The 21,580-nt window shown below is 44.6% G+C and overlaps 1 protein-coding gene across 4 annotated transcripts in view; it reads right to left on the bottom strand.

Annotated features, from left to right (window-relative positions):
* Positions 1-20,327, bottom strand: part of PDGFC (platelet derived growth factor C) — a 259,717-nt gene extending 239,390 nt beyond the window's left edge. For 2 of the 4 annotated variants that reach the window (XM_006078211.4, XM_006078210.4), the window contains exon 1: positions 20,041-20,317. In XM_006078211.4, the coding sequence (XP_006078273.2) occupies positions 20,041-20,311 (271 nt within the window). In that variant the 5' untranslated portion in view covers positions 20,312-20,317. Of the gene's footprint in view, positions 1-20,040 lie in introns of all 4 variants that reach the window. The other 2 variants (XM_025267962.3, XM_044930377.1) reach the window with 2 other exon arrangements.
* Positions 20,328-21,580: the final 1,253 nt, after the last annotated feature.

The following is a 21,580-nucleotide window of genomic DNA, read 5'->3' on the forward strand; positions in this document are numbered from 1 at the left end:
AACCTGACAAAGATCCCACAAAAAAAGAAAACTACAGGCCAATATCACTGATGAACATAGATGTGAAAATCCTTAACAAAATTCTAGCAATCAGAATCCAACACCACATTAAAAAGATCATACACCATGACCAAGTGGGCTTTATCCCAGGGATGCAAGGATTCTTCAATATCCGCAAATCAATCAAAGTAATACACCACATTAACAAATTGAAAAATAAAAACCATATGATTATCTCAATAGATGCAGAGAAAGCCTTTGACAAAATTCAACATCCATTTATGATCAAAACTCTCCAGAAAGCAGGAATAGAAGGAACATACCTCAACATAATAAAAGCTATATATGACAAACCCAGAGCAAACATTATCCTCAATGGTGAAAAGTTGAAAGCATTTCCTCTAAAGTCAGGAACAAGACAAGGGTGCCCACTTTCACCATTACTATTCAACATAGTTTTGGAAGTTTTGGCCACAGCAATCAGAGCAGAAAAAGAAATAAAAGGAATCCAAATTGGAAAAGAAGAAGTAAAGCCCTCACTGTTTGCAGACGACATGATCCTCTACATAGAAAACCCTAAAGACTCCACCAGAAAATTACTAGAACTAATCAATGACTATAGTAAAGTTTCAGGATATAAAATCAACACACAGAAATCACTTGCATTCCCATACACTAATAATGAGAAAACAGAAAGAGAAATTAAGGAAACAATTCCATTCACCATTGCAACGGAAAGAATAAAATACTTAGGAATATATCTACCTAAAGAAACTAAAGACCTATATATAGAAAACTATAAAACACTGGTGAAAGAATTCAAAGAGGACACAAACAGATGGAGAAATATACCATGTTCATGGATTGGAAGAATCAATATAGTGAAAATGAGTATACTACCCAAAGCAATCTATAGATTCAGTGCAATCCCTATCAAGCTACCAACAGTATTCTTCACAGAGCTAGAACAAATAATTTCACAATTTGTATGGAAAAACAAAAAACCTCGAATAGCCAAAGCGATCTTGAGAAAGAAGAATGGAACTGGAGGAATCAACCTACCTGACTTCAGGCTCTACTACAAAGCCACAGTTATCAAGACAGTATGGTACTGGCACAAAGACAGAAATATAGATCAATGGAACAAAATCGAAAGCCCAGAGATAAATCCACGCACATATGGACACCTTATCTTTGACAAAGGAGGCAAGAATATACAATGGATTAAAGACAATCTCTTTAACAAGTGGTGCTGGGAAAACTGGTCAACCACTTGTAAAAGAATGAAACTAGAACACTTTCTAACACCATACACAAAAATAAACTCAAAATGCATTAAAGATCTAAATGTAAGACCAGAAACTATAAAACTCCTAGAGGAGAACATAGGCAAAACACTCTCTGACATACATCACAGCAGGATCCTCTATGACCCACCTCCCAGAATATTGGAAATAAAAGCAAAAATAAACAAATGGGACCTAATTAACCTTAAAAGCTTCTGCACATCAAAGGAAACTATTAGCAAGGTGAAAAGACAGCCTTCAGAATGGGAGAAGATAATAGCAAATGAAGCAACTGACAAACAACTAATCTCGAGAATATACAAGCAACTCCTACAGCTCAACTCCAGAAAAATAAATGACCCAATCAAAAAATGGGCCAAAGAACTAAACAGACATTTCTCCAAAGAAGACATACAGATGGCTAACAAACACATGAAAAGATGCTCAACATCACTCATTATCAGAGAAATGCAAATCAAAACCACTGTGAGGTACCATTTCACGCCAGTCAGAATGGCTGTGATCCAAAAGTCTACAAGTAATAAATGCTGGAGAGGGTGTGGAGAAAAGGGAACCCTCTTCCACTGTTGGTGGGAATGCAAACTAGTACAGCCACTATGGAGAACAGTGTGGAGATTCCTTAAGAAACTGGAAATAGAACTGCCTTATGATCCAGCAATCCCACTGCTGGGCATACACACTGAGGAAACCAGAAGGGAAAGAGACACGTGTACCCCAATGTTCATCGCAGCACTGTTTATCATAGCCAGGACATGGAAGCAACCTAGATGTCCATCAGCAGATGAATGGATAAGAAAGCTGTGGTACATATACACAATGGAGTATTACTCAGCCATTAAAAAGAATACATTTGAATCAGTTCTAATGAGGTGGATGAAACTGGAGCCCATTATACAGAGTGAAGTAAGCCAGAAAGAAAAACACCAATACAGTATACTAACGCATATATGTGGAATTTAGAAAGATGGTAACAATAACCCTGTGTACGAGACAGCAAAAGAGACACTGATGTATAGAACAGTCTTATGGACTCTGTGGGAGAGGGAGAGGGTGGGAAGATTTGGGAGAATGGCATTGAAACATGTAAAATATCATGTATGAAACGAGTTGCCAGTCCAGGTTCGATGCAGGATACTGGATGCTTGGGGCTGGTGCACTGGGACGACCCAGAGGGATGGTATGGGGAGGGAGGAGGGAGGAGGGTTCAGGATGGGGAACACATGTTTACCTGTGGCGGATTCATTTTGATATTTGGCAAAACTAATACAATTATGTAAAGTTTAAAAAATAAAATTAAATTAAAAAAATAAAATAAAAGTGATACAAATGAACTTCTTTATAAAATAGAAACAGACTCACAGACTTAAGAGAAGGAACCTATGGTTACCAACGGGTAACCTGATCTGCCTCTTGAGAAATTTGTATGCAGGTCAGGAAGCAACAGTTAGAACTGGACATGGAACAACAGACTGGTTCCAAATAGGAAAAGGAGTACATCAAGGCTGTATATTGTCACCCTGCTTATTTAACTTCTATGCAGAGTACATCATGAGAAACGCTGGATGGGAAGAAACACAAGCAGGAATCAAGATTGCCGGGAGAAATATCAATAACCTCAGATATGCAGATGACACCACCCTTATGGCAGAAAGTGAGGAGGAACTAAAAAGCCACTTGATGAAAGTGAAAGTGGAGAGTGAAAAAGTTGGCTTAAAGCTCAACATTCAGAAAACGAAGATCATGGCATCTGGTCCCATCACTTCATGGGAAATAGATGGGGAAACAGTGGAAACAGTGTCAGACTTTATTTTGGGGGGCTCCAAAATCACTGCAGATGGTGACTGCAGCCATGAAATTAAAAGACGCTTACTCCTTGGAAGGAAAGTTATGTCCAACCTAGATAGCATATTCAAAAGCAGAGACATTACTTTGCCAACAAAGGTTCGTCTAGTCAAGGCTATGGTTTTTCCTGTGGTCATGGATGGATGTGAGAGTTGGACTGTGAAGAAGGCTGAACACCGAAGAATTGATGCCTTTGAACTGTGGTGTTGGAGAAGACTCTTGAGAGTCCCTTGGACTGCAAAGAGATCCAACCAGTCCATTCTGAGGGAGATCAGCCCTGGGATTTCTTTGGAAGGAATGATGCTAAAGCTGAAACTCCAGTACTTTGGCCACCTCATGCGAAGAGTTGACTCATTGGAAAAGACTCTGATGCTGGGAGGGATTGGGGGCAGGAGGAGAAGGGGACGACAGAGGATGAGATGGCTGGATGGCATCACTGACTCGATGGACGTGAGTCTGCGTGAACTCCAGGAGTTGGTGATGGACAAGGAGGCCTGGCGTGCTGCGATTCATGGGGTCGCAAAGAGTCGGACACAACTGAGTGACTGAACTGAACTGAAAGGTAGTGGGGGATAAATTAGGAGACTGGGACTGACATATACACACTACTATAGGTAGCCAACAAGGACCTTCTGCATAGCACAGGGAATTCTGCTCAATATTATGTAATAAACTACAGGAGTAAAGAATCTGGAAAAGAATGGACACATACATATGAATAACAGAACAGCTGTGCTGTACAGCTGGAACACAACAGTGTGCATCAACCACACTCCAGTATAAAATAAAAACTAAATTTAAAGGGTGCTCATTGAATTTGAATTTCCATGCTTATTTTCTTAAATCCCTGTAACTATGAATAAGTTAAAGTCCTTGCTAACACTGGTTTCCGTTGTGTCTTTTTCACATACATTTTCCATGTCACTCTCTTCCACATAAGTATTTTCACTGATGCTGCCCTAGTCACTGCCTTCACGCATCTTTCCTCCAGTTACGTCTTCAAGTCCTGTCATCTCCTTATGCCTCTAGATAGACAGGCCAGGCAGAAACACCAACTTTCCTTACCTTTTCTCTCCTATTACCTAGGACACACTTAGCTGGACCAAAACCCCACTGCAGGTCCCTCTCCAACCCACCAAACAAGCAAACAAAAACTTTTTTTTCCCTTTCCCCTCAGAAACCACTTCAGTATTGCTTTCCCTTGATCCCTAAAGCTCTCCCCAAACCCTCACAGAATATATCTGTTTCCACTGTACTCCATAAACATTCTGCCTTGTATTTCTGCACTGCTCATCACATTGAAGGGTTTTTGCTTTTGTTTTGTGTTTGTTTTTCCATCTACATTGAAACCTCATGTCTATTCATCAGTCCTCATTTTCTTGAAACTCTACTATATGTTTTACCGTTGACCAAGCTCCTTGATTCTTCTCTCCCTTTCCAGGGCACCCACCTCTTCCTGCCTTAAAGTGCCTCCTTCCTGCCTCCCTCCCACTCTTCCTTCCTTCTTGCTCTCCTTCCCTTCCTACTCCCCCTCATGTTTCTCTATTTCTTTCCTCCCTCTTCTCCCCTCTTTGTTTTCTTCCCTCTCTCCCCGCATGACTCTTCCTGCTGGTTCTGGACCGCAAACGTGGGGCTTCCCTGTCCTTCCACTTTACCCTTCCCTTCCTGCAGCCCGCATCCTGTCTCTTTATGGCACACTCCACAAGGAACCAAAGATAGGTCTTCGCCTGGCTTCCTGAGCAGCTCTGCTAGGGCTCATAGCAAGCTCACGATGGTGCTGCAGGCACGCTTTCCTCGCTGTGCCAGCCTCCTCTGGGCCTCCCTTCCCACCACCCGCCCCCGGGACTCACCCAGAGGTCTCCATCACAACACACTGCAAGATAGACTGAGGTTCCTGGCTTCCCTGCTCTGCACATTTCCTCAGCAGCTCCCCCTCCCAACCTCCACTCCAGCAGCCCTGATTCTGCAGGAACACAGGTTACTCACCTATCCAGGTGACTCTGCTCAGAATGCACTTCTGCCCTAACAACCTCCCTAACCTTCTAAGGTCTTGGCTATAAATCCTCCTGCCTTTCCTTGCATTCCCACCACACACTTGGGTTACTCTGCATCACGGCCAGTACCTGCCTCGTCTCCCCTCTGCAAGGTAAGTTGCTGAAGGGAGTGACCCGTCCTGGTTTCAGGCAGGTCCCAGGTCACTCTGTGCTGAGATCACATATGACCATCAGAACTCTGCGCTATGTAAAAGAGGTTAACAGGCTCTGAACTGCTGTCAAGATCACCAAGAATCTGATTTAAAGGCAGATCCTAGATCTTTCACAGACTTAAGGCCATGTAACCCATATGCATTAAAAAGAGGGGATAAAAGGAAACGGCAAGTCACACATTACACAGAAGCTATAATATCCACCATTGTCCCTTGTTTTTCAGGCCTGTGGAGCTGGAGCAGCTATTTCCTCTGCCAAACTTCCCGCAGGAACACTTGAAAGCTGCCAGTATGGTGCGATGCCACCAGTTTTCAGAACTTAGAAAGGCTCATTGATTTTTACCGAGGTTTCTTACACAATCCACTTCCTCTAAGGCCAGGCAAGCCAACCTTGATGGAGAGAACTTACAGAATGAATAAATGTTATGGTATCAACATAGAAATTATTTAGTTTCCTTTCCTCACTTCAATTTCCAAATTTATTTCTGGCTTCCGCTGCAGCTAGTCACCATGACCGGTGTGCAGAACCACGTGTTCTGACTCTTACCCCACCCACCTCCCCTTCACCTGGAAGGCACAGCCCTCGATCCTCACAGCCAACCAATCTTAGAGGAGGTCAATGAATATTCTAATGCAAAGCAACTCTCAAAAGCAAGACCACTCAGGAGAGGACTTTTACCTAGGCCTCAACTAAGAGGAATGAATGTGACTGTAGGTTGGTTATAAGAGAGGTTTTATTACAACATTGGCAGAGTTATCGTAACTGTAAATCATAACTGTTGTTGGATTTCTACTTTACATAGTTATAGTTACGGGCCTGCTCTTGTTAGCCAGAACAATTATTTTACAATTAGTTTGGACATGCCTGAGCCCAGAAGGAAAACTTCAATTCCAATCATCCTATTTTTCTTGAGTAGAACCCAGGGCTACCAAAAATCAGGTCAGTTCAACTTTTCACACGTGAGTTTCTCACCATTTTCCAAAGTTGAACCAGCATACAAGTCGATGTTCAAAACTGTATTTTTTCAAGCTGTCACATAAAACAGCAATAACGGATTTCCATGCACCAAAGAAAAGCAAACATATAGACAAACCAAAAAACAAGCTTGTAACTTCATTTTTAAGGTAGACCATGGTCAGAGCCTGTAAACCATAATACACAATCCTGAATTTGGACTGCAAATCTATCACTGAAACATCTAGTAAATGACTCAATTTGTTTACACGGCTCTGTACCTTTTTACAGCCCTTCCATAAAGAAGTCATTACATCCACTCCCTTTATTTTGTTTAAGAGTGTTTGAATGAACCCCAGAACCACAAGCCAGTTAAACAAGCTCTCCTTCGCTGGACGTGGTCTCATATAATTCACCACTACCGGGGAAATTTTCAAAACAATGTTTGTACTTGGAAACACCACATGCTCCCACACTCCCAAACTATTTCCTGTGCTTTGTGCAGTCTTAAATGCCCAGCAGATATATTAAGAAGCCCTCCTTTCCCATTTTTCCAAGTAAAAGTATAGCATTTACACTTCTTCCAGAAGATTTGCACCGCTGAGTATTTTGCTACAGGAGATTGGCCATTTGGAAGTGACCACAAAGGAAGATTGCAAGGAAATTGGGATCCAGACACCATCATTGATTTTTGAGGATGTAAATGTTAATTCTCATAGGGAGCCTTTCTAGAGCAGTTAGTTTAAGAGGTGTCCACCGGTGCCCATTAAAAGTGATCAGTATCCATGAAAGATGCATCTTCTACCATGATGAAAAAAGTACTAAGAACAAAAATACAGATTATTTAATTCTTAATATTTCATTTTTAATCATGCCTGTAAACAGCAAGCCTATGAACAGTCTCAACTATGAACCACTTTTTCAAGGGTTAACCTTTATCAATGAGGTATCTAGATTCTCTCAACATTTCTCAATATTTGGGCAGATTTTGACCAGGAAATGCCTGCTATTTTTGATTGTCGATTCTTCTACAAAAGGTTTTGTGACTAACACAAAATAAAGATACAGCTGAGGCCATCATATACATCTATGCTATACAAGAAACTGCATCTGAAACTCTAGAACAGTAGTCTGCTATGAGAGCTAGTCTCCTGTATCACAGAGGCAACTCATTTCCATGGGGATCTCCAGATAGAGTGCACTTTAGTTTACAGATAAAAGTAAAACCAGTCACTAAACATACGCGTTGAAACACTGCTGCTTATTAACAGGAAGCCGCCCCAATACTTTTTATGACCCACAAAATAAATCTATTACCGGCAGGGGAGACCTGCCTGCAGGACACCCCATCTCTGGCCCTCCATGAGCACTAGCCAGCTTGGCTTCTTGTTTTTATGGAGTTCAATCTCCATCCTTTGAGAGGCTAATCAGATGGCAAGTCACACTCTAAGAAGTTAATCTATCTCCAAGGAAAAATATGAAAGTGCTGGAAGTTACTGTGTTTTCCTGTGTTCTTAAACCATGTGTACCCTCCCATCACCATGTCTCAAGTTTAAACTAAGATACATCAAAAATGAACCCCGAAGTTCCCCTTTTCTCCAAACCTAGTAAGAATTTTCCAGGAAAGAACTGGATTTTTTTTGCTTCTCATCTGTTCCCATCTCTTAATCACATTCTAAGCAAATGATCCTTCTTCATACAGTGATTTTAAACATCGCCTGCTGCCACAGAAAAAGACATTATAACACTTTAATGACTTACAATTTGCATTTATAATCACCTCAGACCATGAATGTGTGTGGCAGTAAGGAAACAAGCTGTGATTTATTCCTCAGTGAAGAAAAAAAAAAGATAAATAACATGACTCTTTAAAAGACAGATGTCCTTATAAATACCCAGCAAAAATAACTGCCAGAAACAACACGAGATAAGAACCACGGAAGGCCAGCTTCTGTTGTTAATGGTTTCTGATCTGTGCACTGATTCCCAAGGCAGGTGCAAGGGCCAGCTGTGCATAATCAGAGCAAAGAAGCCCAAGACCATCTTGCAAAGGCTGAAAAGCTTAAAATAGTGTCCACTCAGGAACAAGGCTTTCCTGGAATGCAAACAGCCTGACTTCAAAAAAATGACATGAGATCCACATAGCCCATCCACCAAGTGAGTGCATTCATTTCAAATCCTTAAATACCTCAAAATATTTCTAGTGTTGTGTCCATGGAACCAGGACCAACCTCCTGCATTTGCATTACCTCACAAGAATTACCTTTCCAGGAAACTCAATCTTTTCCCTTGAAAGTGCAAAGGCTGTCTTCCTTGCTCCTGTCAGGGGAAGAGCTTCATCACACTGATTGCACGCACACTGCCCCCTACCCCATCCTGGTCCTGCACCCAGCCTCCTACTGCCTGCCACCCATTGTGTGAGTGGAGTGTGAAGAGAGCTCTTTGTTTACTCATGTAAGCATCAGGCAGCAGACAGCAGTGTGGACACTGGCTTCCCTTACTTGAGTGTCCCTGAGGCTGTGCAGCCTGCCCCCAGACCAGCTCAGAACTTCCCAAGAAAACCCCAATAAGCCCTTCTCTGCTCACACCAGTGCAGAATTCTGCTGCCTGCCTGCCTATAAAGTAACTGGAAGCTTCTGACCAATCTTAAACATGAAGACAATCTTTTGTTTTTTTTTATTGAAGTCCAGTCGATTTACCATGCTGTGTTAGTTTCAGGTGTACAACACAGTCATTCAGTATATGTATGTGTATATATATAAATACTGAATATATACATATGTATACTATATATATATATATCTTCCCTGGTGGCTCAGAGGTTAAACTGGAGGGAGACCCGGGTTTGATCCCTGAGTCAGGAAGATCACCTGGAGAAGGAAATGGCAACCCACTCCAGTATTCTTGCCTGGAGAATCCCATGGACGGAGGAGCCTGGTGGGCCACAGTCCACAGGGTCGCAAAGAGTCGGACACGACTGAGCGACTTCACTTCACTCACTATATATATATATATATACACACACACACACATGCTTGTGCCACATGCTCAGTCGTGTCCAACTCTTATATATATTTATATATATATATATATATCCCCTGGAGGAGGGCATGGCAACCCACTCCAGTATTCTTGCCTGGAGAACCCCATGGACATAGCGTTGCAGAGAGTCAGCCACGACTGAAAAGACTGAGCACGTACACATGTGTGTATATATGCATATGTATATATGTATGTATTTGGTGTGTACATGTGTATATATACATATGTATATATTTGGTATGTATATGTGTATATATACATATGTATATATGTATATATTTGGTATGTACATGTGTATATATACATATTCTTTTTCAGATTCTTTTCTTTTATAGGTTATTACAAAATATTGAGTATGGTTCCCTACACCATACAGTTGGTCTTTGTTGCTTATTTATTTTATATATAGTAGGGTGTATATCAGAGAAGGCAATGGCACCCCACTCCAGTACTCTTGCCTGGAAAATGCCATGGATGGAGGAGCCTGGTAGGCTGCAGTCCATAAGGTCGCTAAGAGTCGGACACGACTGATCGACTTCACTTTCACTTTTCACTTTCATGCATTGGAGAAGGAAATGGCAACCCACTCCAGTGTTCTTGCCTGGAGAATCCCAGGGGTGGGAGAGCCTGGTGGGCTGCCGTCTATGGGGTCACACAGAGTCGGACACGACTGAAGTGACTTAGCAGCAGCAGGGTATATATGTCAGTCCCAAACTCCTACTTTATCTTTCTCTCACCTTTCCCCTTTGGTAACATTGAATTTGTTCTCTATGTCTATTTTGTAAATAAGTACATTTGTATCTTTTTTTCTTTAGATTCTACATATAAGTGATATATATCATATGACATTTGTCTCCCTCTTTCTGACTTAATCTGATAATCTCTAGGTTATCCATGTTTCTACAAATGACATTGTTTCATTCTTTTGTGTGCCTGAGTAGTATTCCACTATATATATGTATGTACCACATCTTTAGCTGTTCATCTATGAATGGACACTTAAGTTGCTTCCATGCCCTGGCTGTTGTAAACAGTACTCCTATGAACACTGCGGTGCATGAACCCTTCTGAATTGCTTTTCTCTGGATATATGCCCAGTAGTGGGATTACTGGATCATATGGCAGCTCTATATTTCTAGTTTTTTGAGGACCTGCCATACTGTTCTCCATAGTGACCATATCAATGTCCATTCCCATCAACAGTGTAGGAGGGTTCCCTTGTCTCCACACCCTCTTCAGTTTCTATTGTTTGCAGAGTGAAGACAAGCTTTTCTGGAATTCTGTTTGTGAGCTGCCAACCCTGCAGGAGGCACTCCCTGCAAACAGCATCCGGCCCTTGAATCTCCCCCCACCTCTGCTTACCCTGGGCCCCAGACTTGTCTCTACTCTCTGATGCAGAGTGCCCTCGGCCTAGAACCCTTTCCTCTTTTTCCCTCTTCAAGCCCGTTTCAAAACATGTCAGCTCCCTTGTGGGGGCTTTTCTCCATGTGCTTCTTTCCGAGGTCGAATCCACCACCTGTCAATCAGAAGTTTCTGAGAGTGCGAGAGTGCGGTAAAGCCCTCTGCATTCCCACAGCACCAGGAGCCCAGAACCAACAGATCAGGAGACGAACTCTGAGCCACAGTTCTTCCTGGGCAGAGCTTTGCAAGGACGAGAACCTAGTCTTCTCTGTGTATCCAGCACCGAGGGCAGAGCTTAGCACAGAGTAGACGGTTATAAATATTTGCTGTTTAAAAACAATGTTCTAATAAAACACTAGACCATTAAGTCATGAAGGGGGAGGCACGTGGCTCTGAGTCCTGGCCTGGAGTCAGATCCAGGTCCAAACATTTACCAGCTGTGCGACCTTGGCTACTTAGCCGGTAAAGCCTCCGTGTTTTTCCTAATACCACAAGGGGAGGTTACAGAGATATAAACTCCATACTGTCTGCAACTGCTGAGCACAAGAGTAGCTCCTAACAGGCTCTCCTGCGGAGTCATCGTTAAGCATCAGAAAACCAGAGGCTTACTAAGAACCCTTTTGTCCCAATGAATCGCCCCCAAGGATGCTTCCAGATGCTGCCCTTTCCAGGAGCGCTTCCTGGTTTCTCATCAGAATACAGTGGACGTAGGAGCAAGGCAGAGCTGCATCCTTATACTTATTATCATCAATGGACCTCACGCTGCTAGGGATGCTGGTTTCCTCAAAGAGCCAGACATCCGCTTTGCCTCGGCTCCTCCAAACCTGGCAACAATCCAATACACCCCCCCTCAATTGAGAAATGGCTCAACTACTATGCAATAGAGGAAATGCCAAATACAAAAAAAAATCACAGATTGAAAATTAAAAAGGAATTAAGCTTAACACTAAGAAAGTAAAATTACTGAAGCCAGTCTGGCAAAGATGGTTTGGCTTTGCAACAAGGCAGATGTCCAGGAAGGAGGCTGCTCTGTCACCAATTCGAAGGCGCATAAGAGGTCTGATGTGGAGGCAGAGAGCAGGTAAGAGGAGCTGAACTCCATTTACAATGTATCCTCATAATGTAAAAGACAAAAGGAGCTGATGCTACCAAAAACATCACCCATAGTCATGTGGCTTATAGAAATATAAGAAATGTGCTGTGTATGATAACAAAACCTCTGGTATGACACATTTTCTGTGATCATTGTTAATTAGTGACATAGTAACATTTGTAGCAGGTGGTTAGTAAACCTCATGTGTTGGGGGTGCACTCCTTGGGGAATGGTTTGGGCCAGATGGGGTCTATATGGAGTGGAATATTTGACTCTTTTTTTTTCTTGTTTTAGGTTCTAGGATAGAATTTAACATTCTTTGCAGTCCAAGATGGGCTGGTGTCATAGTCTTCTCACTCCTAATCCATGACCACTTTTTTCCCTATTTATATCACCAGGTAGCCTATTGAGTTAATATTTAAGTTGTCAATTGATATGTGTCCCTATTTTTTAAGGCATAATATAAAATAACCGAATTTCATGAGAAGATCTATTACACCAGGGTCATTTCAGCTTTGAAACCAAATCTGTGTATCCAATACTAACCAGTCTGTTGGATGTGGGTTTTAAAAAAAATGTTTGCTAAACTATCCAAGTAGGATTTATTGTATTAAATGGCCTTTGGGTCTAAAAAACTTTTTTTAAAAAAAAAAGAAAGTAACTCCTCTTTATAACTGCAGCTCAACTATTCTCAGATGTTGAACTCTACAAACACAATTTTTTATAAAGGTAAGTGAATCCTGTTTTAGGAAAGCATTCAAGTCTACAGGTATAAATTAATTTCCTTGATGCTCTTGGCTTTAAGAGCAATCTGAACCTCTGACTAGGAAATCCCGTAATATAGTGTAAATAAAGGCTGAAATCATTCACTAAATCCACTGCATAAGAATAACAGGCTGTGCACCCTAGAGCTCACTAAACCACGCTCATCCACTCATTTTGATGGTACTTTTACCAATGAGACATCCTGCTAAATAAAATGTTCAAAACTGCCAAAATAAAAAACAGAAAGCATAAGAAAAGCTCCCCGTGAAGCCAGGCTTTCCAATGTCAGTCTTTCTCTTCACCATCCTCAACAAATATGGCAAAATATGCAACTAAACACTGTTCATCCACAGACCCACTGAAAATAAGATCTCAAGACATCACAATTCTAAAGGAAGTATTTCAAGTCATTTGCCAAACTGTCATAGTCCCACCACAACAGCATTATTACAATAGACATTAGCCAATTATATTTAATTAGCATGATTATTCTAAGATTGTCGTCTTTCGTGTTCCCATAAACAATGTTTCAGGATCAAAGGAGTCCCACCTCCCCTTACTGCCCCCAAAACATGAAACCTCATAAAACAGTAAAAAAATGCTTTTATACGGAGTGTTGGAATTTTGACACTAGAATTCCATTTGCCTAATTGGTTCTCCTGGAAGAAAAACAGATCAGCACATGAGCCGTTGAACTTGGCTGCCCTCCAGGGCGACCTTGACCAAGTCACCTTGGTGGTCCAGACCTCACTTTAAACATCGGTGGGGACAGATTCCTGGGAACCCTCCAGCTCTAAGGCTCCACACACCAGACTTGGTGCTGATTTCTAACCTGTGCACCACAAGCAGAAGGCAGGAAGCACGCTGGTTCTGGAGTTGTGTCAGCCATTCAGAGTTCACCATCTGGGCAGTGCAGGAGCCTGACCACACGTGGTCCACCTGCAGAGTGCCTGGCAGAGTGGCACTTCTAAGACAGTCACTAGCACCACTTCTAGGAAGCCTACCCACCGAACTGGTACACTCCTGGTAACGTGGGACATTTACCAAAATGACAAAGTAAAACTCTCACTGGCATCCCCCATCGCAGCCAATAAGCAAGTTTCTCTTCCTATGAAAACAGTCAAGCAATGTGAAAGCTCCAGTGTCAAAATGCCACCTTCCAAGATGGCCTGCATGTTCCAGGCAACGCCAGAGTTCTCCTGAAACAAGACACTAACATCCAGAACCATCCAACAAATACTCAACATATGACGCCCTCAGTTCCCTACCCTGGAGCATCCACAGAGAACAAGTCAGACAGGGCTGTGCTCTCAGGGACCTGCCATTCTACAAAGTGGGGATCAGGGCACGGAGACAACAAATAAACCAATAAACAACAAGCAGAATACCAAAGAGTGGATTCACCTTGATGTGATGAACAGGGGTGGTTAATGTAAGTAGTTAGAAAAAGGGCCTCAGAGAGCAGACAGTCTCTTTAAACCAGATAACAGGAAGGTGGTACCCAGGCGGGAGCAGCTGCTCGGTGTCATCTGGGGAAGCAGGATCAGGCACCCGAGTGCTCCAATCCCATGCCATCCGTGCCACGTCCCCTGCCCCATCTCACCCCCAGACACACCCTTGGCTCGAACCAAAGAAGCTTCAAGGAGAAGGCTCGAAGGAGGTTGTACCCTTTCTTCTCTCTGGGTCATTCAAGCCGCAGGTGCCTTGGGCCTGAATGCCCAGCAGTGGGGAGAAGAGACAGCAGTTTTAACTCCATTATGAACTAAATTATCCATAGCGGAAAGTGTCAAAAGGCTTAACCATCAGAGTGGCAGGCACAGGGATTCATCAGGAAGGAGGCCAGGAGGTCTGGGGCACTGCCTCTGATGTCCAGAGCTGGGCCAGGCACAAAGATGTTCCATCTGTCCTGGAGAAGCAGCTGGGCTCCTTCCCAACCCTCTGAGGATATTTCAAAATTTCCACAATTGGTGTGGTTGTACCTGGGGTTACTAGCCAAAAATCAACCACTAGACATTTCCTCAGGAGACAGGAAAGGGAGATGTGAGAAAAAAAAAAATCACAGGTGGAGACAGTGGTAGAGAAAAATAATTCACAGAGACCCCCTTAACCAATGAGTTATACAGAAATGATATAGCATTATATACAGCAGGGATCCCCAACCTCTGGGATCAAATGCCTGATGGTCTGAGGTGGAGTTGATATATTAATAATAGAAATAAAGTGCAAATTAATGTAATACACTTGAATCATCCTGAAACTATCTCCCCACCCCTGGTCTCTGGAAAAACTGTCTTCCATGAAACCCATCTCTGGTACTGAAAAAGTTGGGGACTGTTGATACAAAGATATTCTGACTACAGATAACGTTTTCAACTAAAATCATGAGAAAAATTAAAATCAGACAAAGTAAGTGAAGGGACTTTTATTACGACTTCTACCATGTTGATTACTACAAACAGAAACTTCCACTTTGCTCAATATTCTAGAATAACCTAAATGGGAAAAGAATTTGAAAAAGAGGGGATAAAAGCGTATGTGTAGTTGAATCACTTTGCAATCCATCTACAACTAACACAACTTTGTTAATTAACTATACTCCAATATAAAATAAACTTACAATTTTAAAAATAAATAAAAACAAAACAGAAACCTTTGGAGAAATGTTTAGCAGTCTTGGGGGCTTTTGGGAGGGTGGATATTACAAATGCATTGATTCAGTTATGATGTATTTAACACACATCGCATGATCACTAGATTTCTATTTCTACAAAAAGTGTGCAATTTACACATACAGCAAAATTTTAGCACCAAAAATTTTGAAAAAACATGAAGTGGAAGAGAATGCCAAGAATATATGTAAGAAATAAATTTTAGGAAAGATGAAATAAGAATAGACCAAGCTAGGATCCCAGTGGCCAAGACAGGGATCTGCAAAATGTAACAAAGAGGAAAGTTTAGGGTCGGCCGCTAGCATCTACTTACAACTATTCACAAGTGAAATATAGTCCCTGAAGCTTCACACAGATCTTTGTACTTTCTAATTACCTTTCAGAAGTAATCACCAAGTATATCAGGTTAAGCATAAAAGATAAGAGTTGGTAGGAGAAGAAAAGTTACCATAAAATAGAAAGGGGTTTTTCCGGTCACCTCTTGTGAAAAGCAATATTCATCATTACATAACGGTACTTCACTTCTTCAACTTCCTCAAACCATCCCAAAGAGAGCAGAGAACCAGGAGGAAGTTAAAAAAAAAAAAACCCAAAACAACAAAAATAATTGTCACAAAGGTCTTTCATGACAACTTACAGACTAACAGGAAAGTCCCTTGAGTCCTTGGGCAGAGTTCTTTACTCCTGGACAGTACTCTGAGGATTGTGATGACCGGATCTGCTTCAAATACAGCTTTGAAGCGGCTACCTGAGAATGGTAGCGGGGGTGGGTAGGGACATGCTGGCCAGAGGAGGAGAAAGTTGGCACTGGAAATGACAGAAAAGCCACAAATACAAGATACACGTACTCAGGGACACATTACAAGGGGACCATTTGTCCCCAAAGTAAATGGCTTCACAGGCCACAAAAGTCCTTGAGGAAAAGCGCACATATGATAAATGCTGTGATTGGGAGAGGGAAGCAGGAGGAGCTTATAAGGATAGGGAATTAAAAGGTCCACTATTATGTATAAAATAAGCTACAAAGCATATTACACCAGACAGGAATGTAGCCAATACTTTACAATAAATATAAATGGAGTATAAACTGTAATCATTGTGACTCATTATACTGTACATTACATAAGATTAAAGATCAACTCTACTCAATTTTTTTAAGTGATGTTTATAAGGAAAACCCCAATAGAGGCATATTCCAAATCTACACTCACAATAGTTAAAGAAGATGAAGTCAGAAGCGTGTTTCAGGGCTGTGGGTAATTCAAGACGCTTGTCCAGTGACACGAGGCAGGTGAGGCCTTAGTCCAGATGCTTGTGATTGGCGTCTACTGAGGCTACATGAGTGTGTGCTCAGTCACTCAGTCCTGTCTGACCTTTGTGACCCTACGGACATAACCTGCCAGGCTCCTTTCCTCTGTCCATGGGACTGTCCAGGCAAGAATACTGGAGTGGGTTACCATTTCCTCCTCCAGGGAATCTTCCTAACTCAGGGATCAAACCCCAGTGTCCTTCAGCTCCTGCCCTGGCAGGCGGATTCTTTACCACTGAGCCACCTGGGAAGCCCAATTAGGGCTACACACAGATGGCAAACAAATAAGCTGAGTTTTGTTTTGTTTGTGATATATATGGTTCCTTCTGCTACAGTATCTTGGAACTTATTCATTTCTTGGGAGGCATCCTCTTCTAAAATGAGTGCACACAGATCACAATAATTTTTCCATGGCCATGAGTGTACAGGTAAGAAACCCTGCCTACCTCAGTGTTCTGATTTTTTATCTCCCTCTTTAAGTGAAATCCTTGATGGATATGTGAGACTTCATTGCTAGGAGTTGTGTGAAGGATGAAGACACAAAGGCGGGACTTCCCTGGTAGTCTACTGGTTAGTACTCGGCGATTTCACTCAGGAGGGTTCAATCCATATTCGGTAGGGAACTAAGATCCCACAAGCCACATGGCACAGGCAGAAACAAAAGACACAAAGGTAACAGGTGATACTGGAGGATACAATTATCTTTACAGTAAAGTGGCAAGAATTGCAACGTAGTTTTAAGTAAACATCCAAGTACCTAATTAACTGGGTAAATGACACTGATCTCCCAAGGATAACTTTGAAACACCTCCCTTGCCCCAGTGTAAATCCAAGTACCCACACTGGCTACAGCAGCCAATCTCCATTTATAACACATCTCAGGACACTCAGCTGACCTGAAACTGAGCAGGCCTGGGGATGTGATGGGGTCGACACCACAGGAGACTTTGGAATACTCCAGAAAAAACACTCCCATGATGGAGGAGGGGTCCATGAAAGTAAAAATGAACTCCTATGGTCATGATAGGTGAATTTGGACATTTCACATTTCGCACTTAGAAGCTCGTTCAGAAAAAGATCCATTACAAACTGGACCAATGGCATTTTTTAGGTGGCATCCTCAGGTGGGTCTGTACTTTCAGAATTAGACACTTAGCTAAATTGAGAAGAGCAACAAGGCGATCAAAAATCAATCAAAATTCAACAGGAGGGCAAAAAAATGCCCACTTGACGGGGTGGGAAATTTGAAAGTCACACAAACTGCTCACATTCCCCGGGGGAATCTTAATCAGCAACTACCTGTTACCCTCCCATCCTGGAACCTCGCCTGTGCGGGGAAAATAGCTCTATACCGCCCCCTAGTGTTGATCGCCTCGCTTCTCAGACTGAACACCGCAAGGTGAGTGGTGCCTCCACCTCCACTTACTTCCGGAGGCCAACCCTCATAGGGCTAAACATAGCCCGGTCCTCTGCCCACAGATTAGGAAACAACCCGGCTATTTTTAGCATCATGCATCTTAGGAAGAGAAATGGTCCAGTCTCTGACGACAACAGAATGTGTGTGGCCTGACTTCATGAACCCATCGCTCAGGAGGGTGTGCACCTACTCCAGGAAGTGGCCTAAGATCCTGTGAAAGTTCTGGAGTCTGGTTATAAGGGATGGTGGCACATGGAACACACGACAAAATGACAAGGAAAGGACAATGACGGGTACAAGTCCTAAAGGGACTCGGGAACATAAGAGATGTCAGGCCAGGCCTGATATGTGAGAGCAGCAGAAGAAGGGACCTGGGGCAGAAAACGTAAAAAACAGAAGCCAGAAGCCAGGAATAGCATGCATACTCATTTTGAGAAAGTCTGTCCAGTAAGAGGCAATATTTTGAGCTTGACATTTATTTTACATGAGAAAGAACAAAGGTTGGTCTGATCTGTTTCCTGCCAGGGTACAGCTGGTGCTGTGACTTCTTTGATCACCCCCTCTCCCCAGTCCTCTGCAGTCCCCGTGATTAGAGATGGATCCCTAGGCTGCCTTTTGATCAGCAGCTCAAGCAGCCTGCAGGTGCCATGTGCCATCACATCAACAAGTTGTAAGAAGCAGCCACATTAAGTCTAGCTGATGAATGTGATAGCTTGTCTTGCTGCGGGTACAATAAATACACATAATGGCTACAAAGGTCCCAGGAATCCTTATTTTCTCTCCTTCTGTACTTTAGAACTTTCTGTGCTTTCTTAAAGGTGAACACTTTGGAGAGTTTCAGTACAAAACTAAAGCTTGGAAACGCCCCCAAAACATCGAGAAAATGGTGCTCAGACTTAAAAACACAGCGTACACCATTCCAATCTCCTAAGTATGCTGCTTATGTTCATGTCGCCTGGTTAATGAAGAGACAGCATTCTTGCATTCTAAATAGATGGCACACAAAGCAGTAAAAACATGTACATTTCTTTTCAAATAAAACTGAGAGCCACTGCTTGTAAACAGGGTGTTTAATATTCTAATTTTAGACAGCCTGCATTAACATTGTGGTTTCATGTGCAGTATAAAATTTCTATTTACAAAGTAGTCTCAAAAATGACTTCATAATGGTAGATCAAGAGCAAAGGAGTTTAGAAACTGAATGATGTAAATCATATGGAGTTCAGAGGCTAAGCAAATTACACACCCTGAAGCAGCCCTGGCTTCATGAAAGGAGCCTTTCTCCAGCGCTGTGCAATCCCAGCCCAAGGGAACTTGCATCTGAGAGTTTTCTAAACATTTCAGGTACACTTGAAAGCTGAAAGTAATTCTCATTTCCTATGCAGGATTAAGTCGTTTCCAGCACACACAAAATAGCAGCCACTCACCATCGCATATAAAAACACACCACCAGAAAGGTAAGGGCTTCAGAGTACAAAGGCATATTAAAAAAAAAAAAAAAAGCGCAAGAGAAATACATTTTTAAATACCTCCTAAAGACATCCACAAGGCCTCTTGATCGCTTTACTTCCTATCTACTTATTGATTAATTGATGTCTTTCCACTTAGAGCGCTTCAATTAATGAGGTTGATACACGTCCTGGAACAACCCCTCCCCAATCCAAAAAACTCTGAGTAAAGTCAAACACGCCAAGACTTATTCGTGTTGCCTTCGGATTTAGAGGCAGTTCTTGAACTTAGAACTCTGGCAACAAGAGTTCTTCTTGCAAGGCACGCTGGCACCGACGTTCCCCAGGGCTCCCCGAACGTCCCCTCTCCGGGTGCGCCCGCAGAGACAATCACGCCGCCAGGCTGGAGCCCCGGCGGCCGCTCCCGAAGTTGCAAACTCCGCGGAACCTCCGAAAGCCGGTGCCTGCGAACACGCGCGGAGGCGTCCGTCCCAGCGCGGGCCGGGGTGCATCCCGCCCGGGTGCACAATGCGGCGCGGGAAGCGAGCGGGAGAAGGAGCTGGGGCGGGGAGGGGGGGGCACTCACCGTTCTGCTCCTTGTTGCTGGCGAGCTGGAGTTTGCTGCTCAGGTTGGACTCAGCCCGGGTCCCGGGTCTCTGGCCGGCCAGGGCGGATGTCAGCAGGAGGAGCCCGAAGAGGAGCATTGGGCTGAGCGGGCGGGCGCGCGGTCGGCGGGCACTTGGGGAGCGGGGCTCCGGGCCGGGATCAGCGCCGCCGGGGGAGGGCCGCGCCGGGCGGGACGCGCCGCGCCTGCTCTGGCCGCCGAGCCTCGCGGGGCACTTTCCACATACTCCCATCCAAGACTTTCTCCGAGGGCCCTCTTCTGCGTCTCCAGCTTGTGCCGAGGATCAAAGCAAAACCTGGACCTGAACCAGTTTCCCAAGGTTTAAACAAATCCTGCGCTGTGCCGAGGCGGTGGGGGTGGGGTGGGGGCGAAGGCGAGGGAGGAAAGGGGGGTGGGGACGCGGGGAGCCGGGCGCGCCGAGGAGTCCCTGGCGAGGGGCTGGGAGCACCTGTCAGCCGAGGGACGGCACCGGCAACGGGTTGGGGGTCGCGCGGGGCCGGCCGGCAGGCGGGTCGACGGCGGGCACTTTCTGATCAATAACAAAGCTGCAGATCGATGCGCTCTCCGGGCGCCGCAGCCGCCCCGCCCCCACCCCGAGGGGGAGGGGAGACCCAGGCGCGGGCGCGGCGCCGGGGCCGGGGGTCCCGAGCCGGGCCGGGGTCCAGGCCGAGGCCGCCCGGGGCCGGGTGCAGGGAGGCCGAGGGACGCGCTCCTCGCCCGGCGCGCGGCGCGGATCCAGCACCTGGATGCGGGTCCCGCGACCAGAGTTCTCGGGCCCGGGCGCCCTCGCCCGGCGCAGCTCCGGAGGTCGGACTGGGGTCGAGCCGGGGGCGCTCGCCGTCCCCTCCCCCGCGCTCCGGAGGCGCCGCGAGTGGGCCCCGGGCGCGCAGCAGACCGGCGCGAGCTCGCCTGTCCCCTCCCCTTCCCCACCTTCGCGGTGGCGGGGGGGGGGCCCGGTCCCGCTTGCCGGGGCTGCCGCCGGGCGGTCCGGCAGGTGCCAGCGCTGACGGGGTGCTGCGGGAGGGCTGGGTGCCCAGGGCCCCGGACGGGGATGCGGCCGAGCGGCCCGAGCTCCCCTTCCCGGACGCCCCGAGCCCCAAATAACGGGCGGGCCGGGCGCTGCGGATGCCGCGGGAGCCAGAAGAAGTGGGAAGAACTTCCTGCCTCTTCCCTCTTCCCCGCCCCTGAGCCAGGACTCCTTGTTCCTTCCCGAGGGATCCCCATTCCCAAAGGGCTTGGCCGGGACCCTTGGCCAGGGACTGTGGGCTGAAGCAACGAAGGGACTTCTTTCCTGCCTGTTAACAACTCTCTGAAGCAGGGTGTGGAAAAAGCAAAAGTAAAGACAAACGAAGACAAATGGCCAGAATAATCACATTTATTCATTTAACGAACGCTCTGTTGACTGAATGCCTATGAAGGTAGGCACTGTTCGAAGCCTGCAGAAATGAAAACAGACATAAGTCTCTGGCCTCCTGAAACTTGCCTTAAATCAGGATCAAGC

The sequence above is a fragment of the Bubalus bubalis genome, chromosome 17, assembly GCF_019923935.1.
Source record: "Bubalus bubalis isolate 160015118507 breed Murrah chromosome 17, NDDB_SH_1, whole genome shotgun sequence".
In the NCBI taxonomy this organism is placed as follows: Eukaryota; Metazoa; Chordata; class Mammalia; order Artiodactyla; family Bovidae; genus Bubalus; species Bubalus bubalis.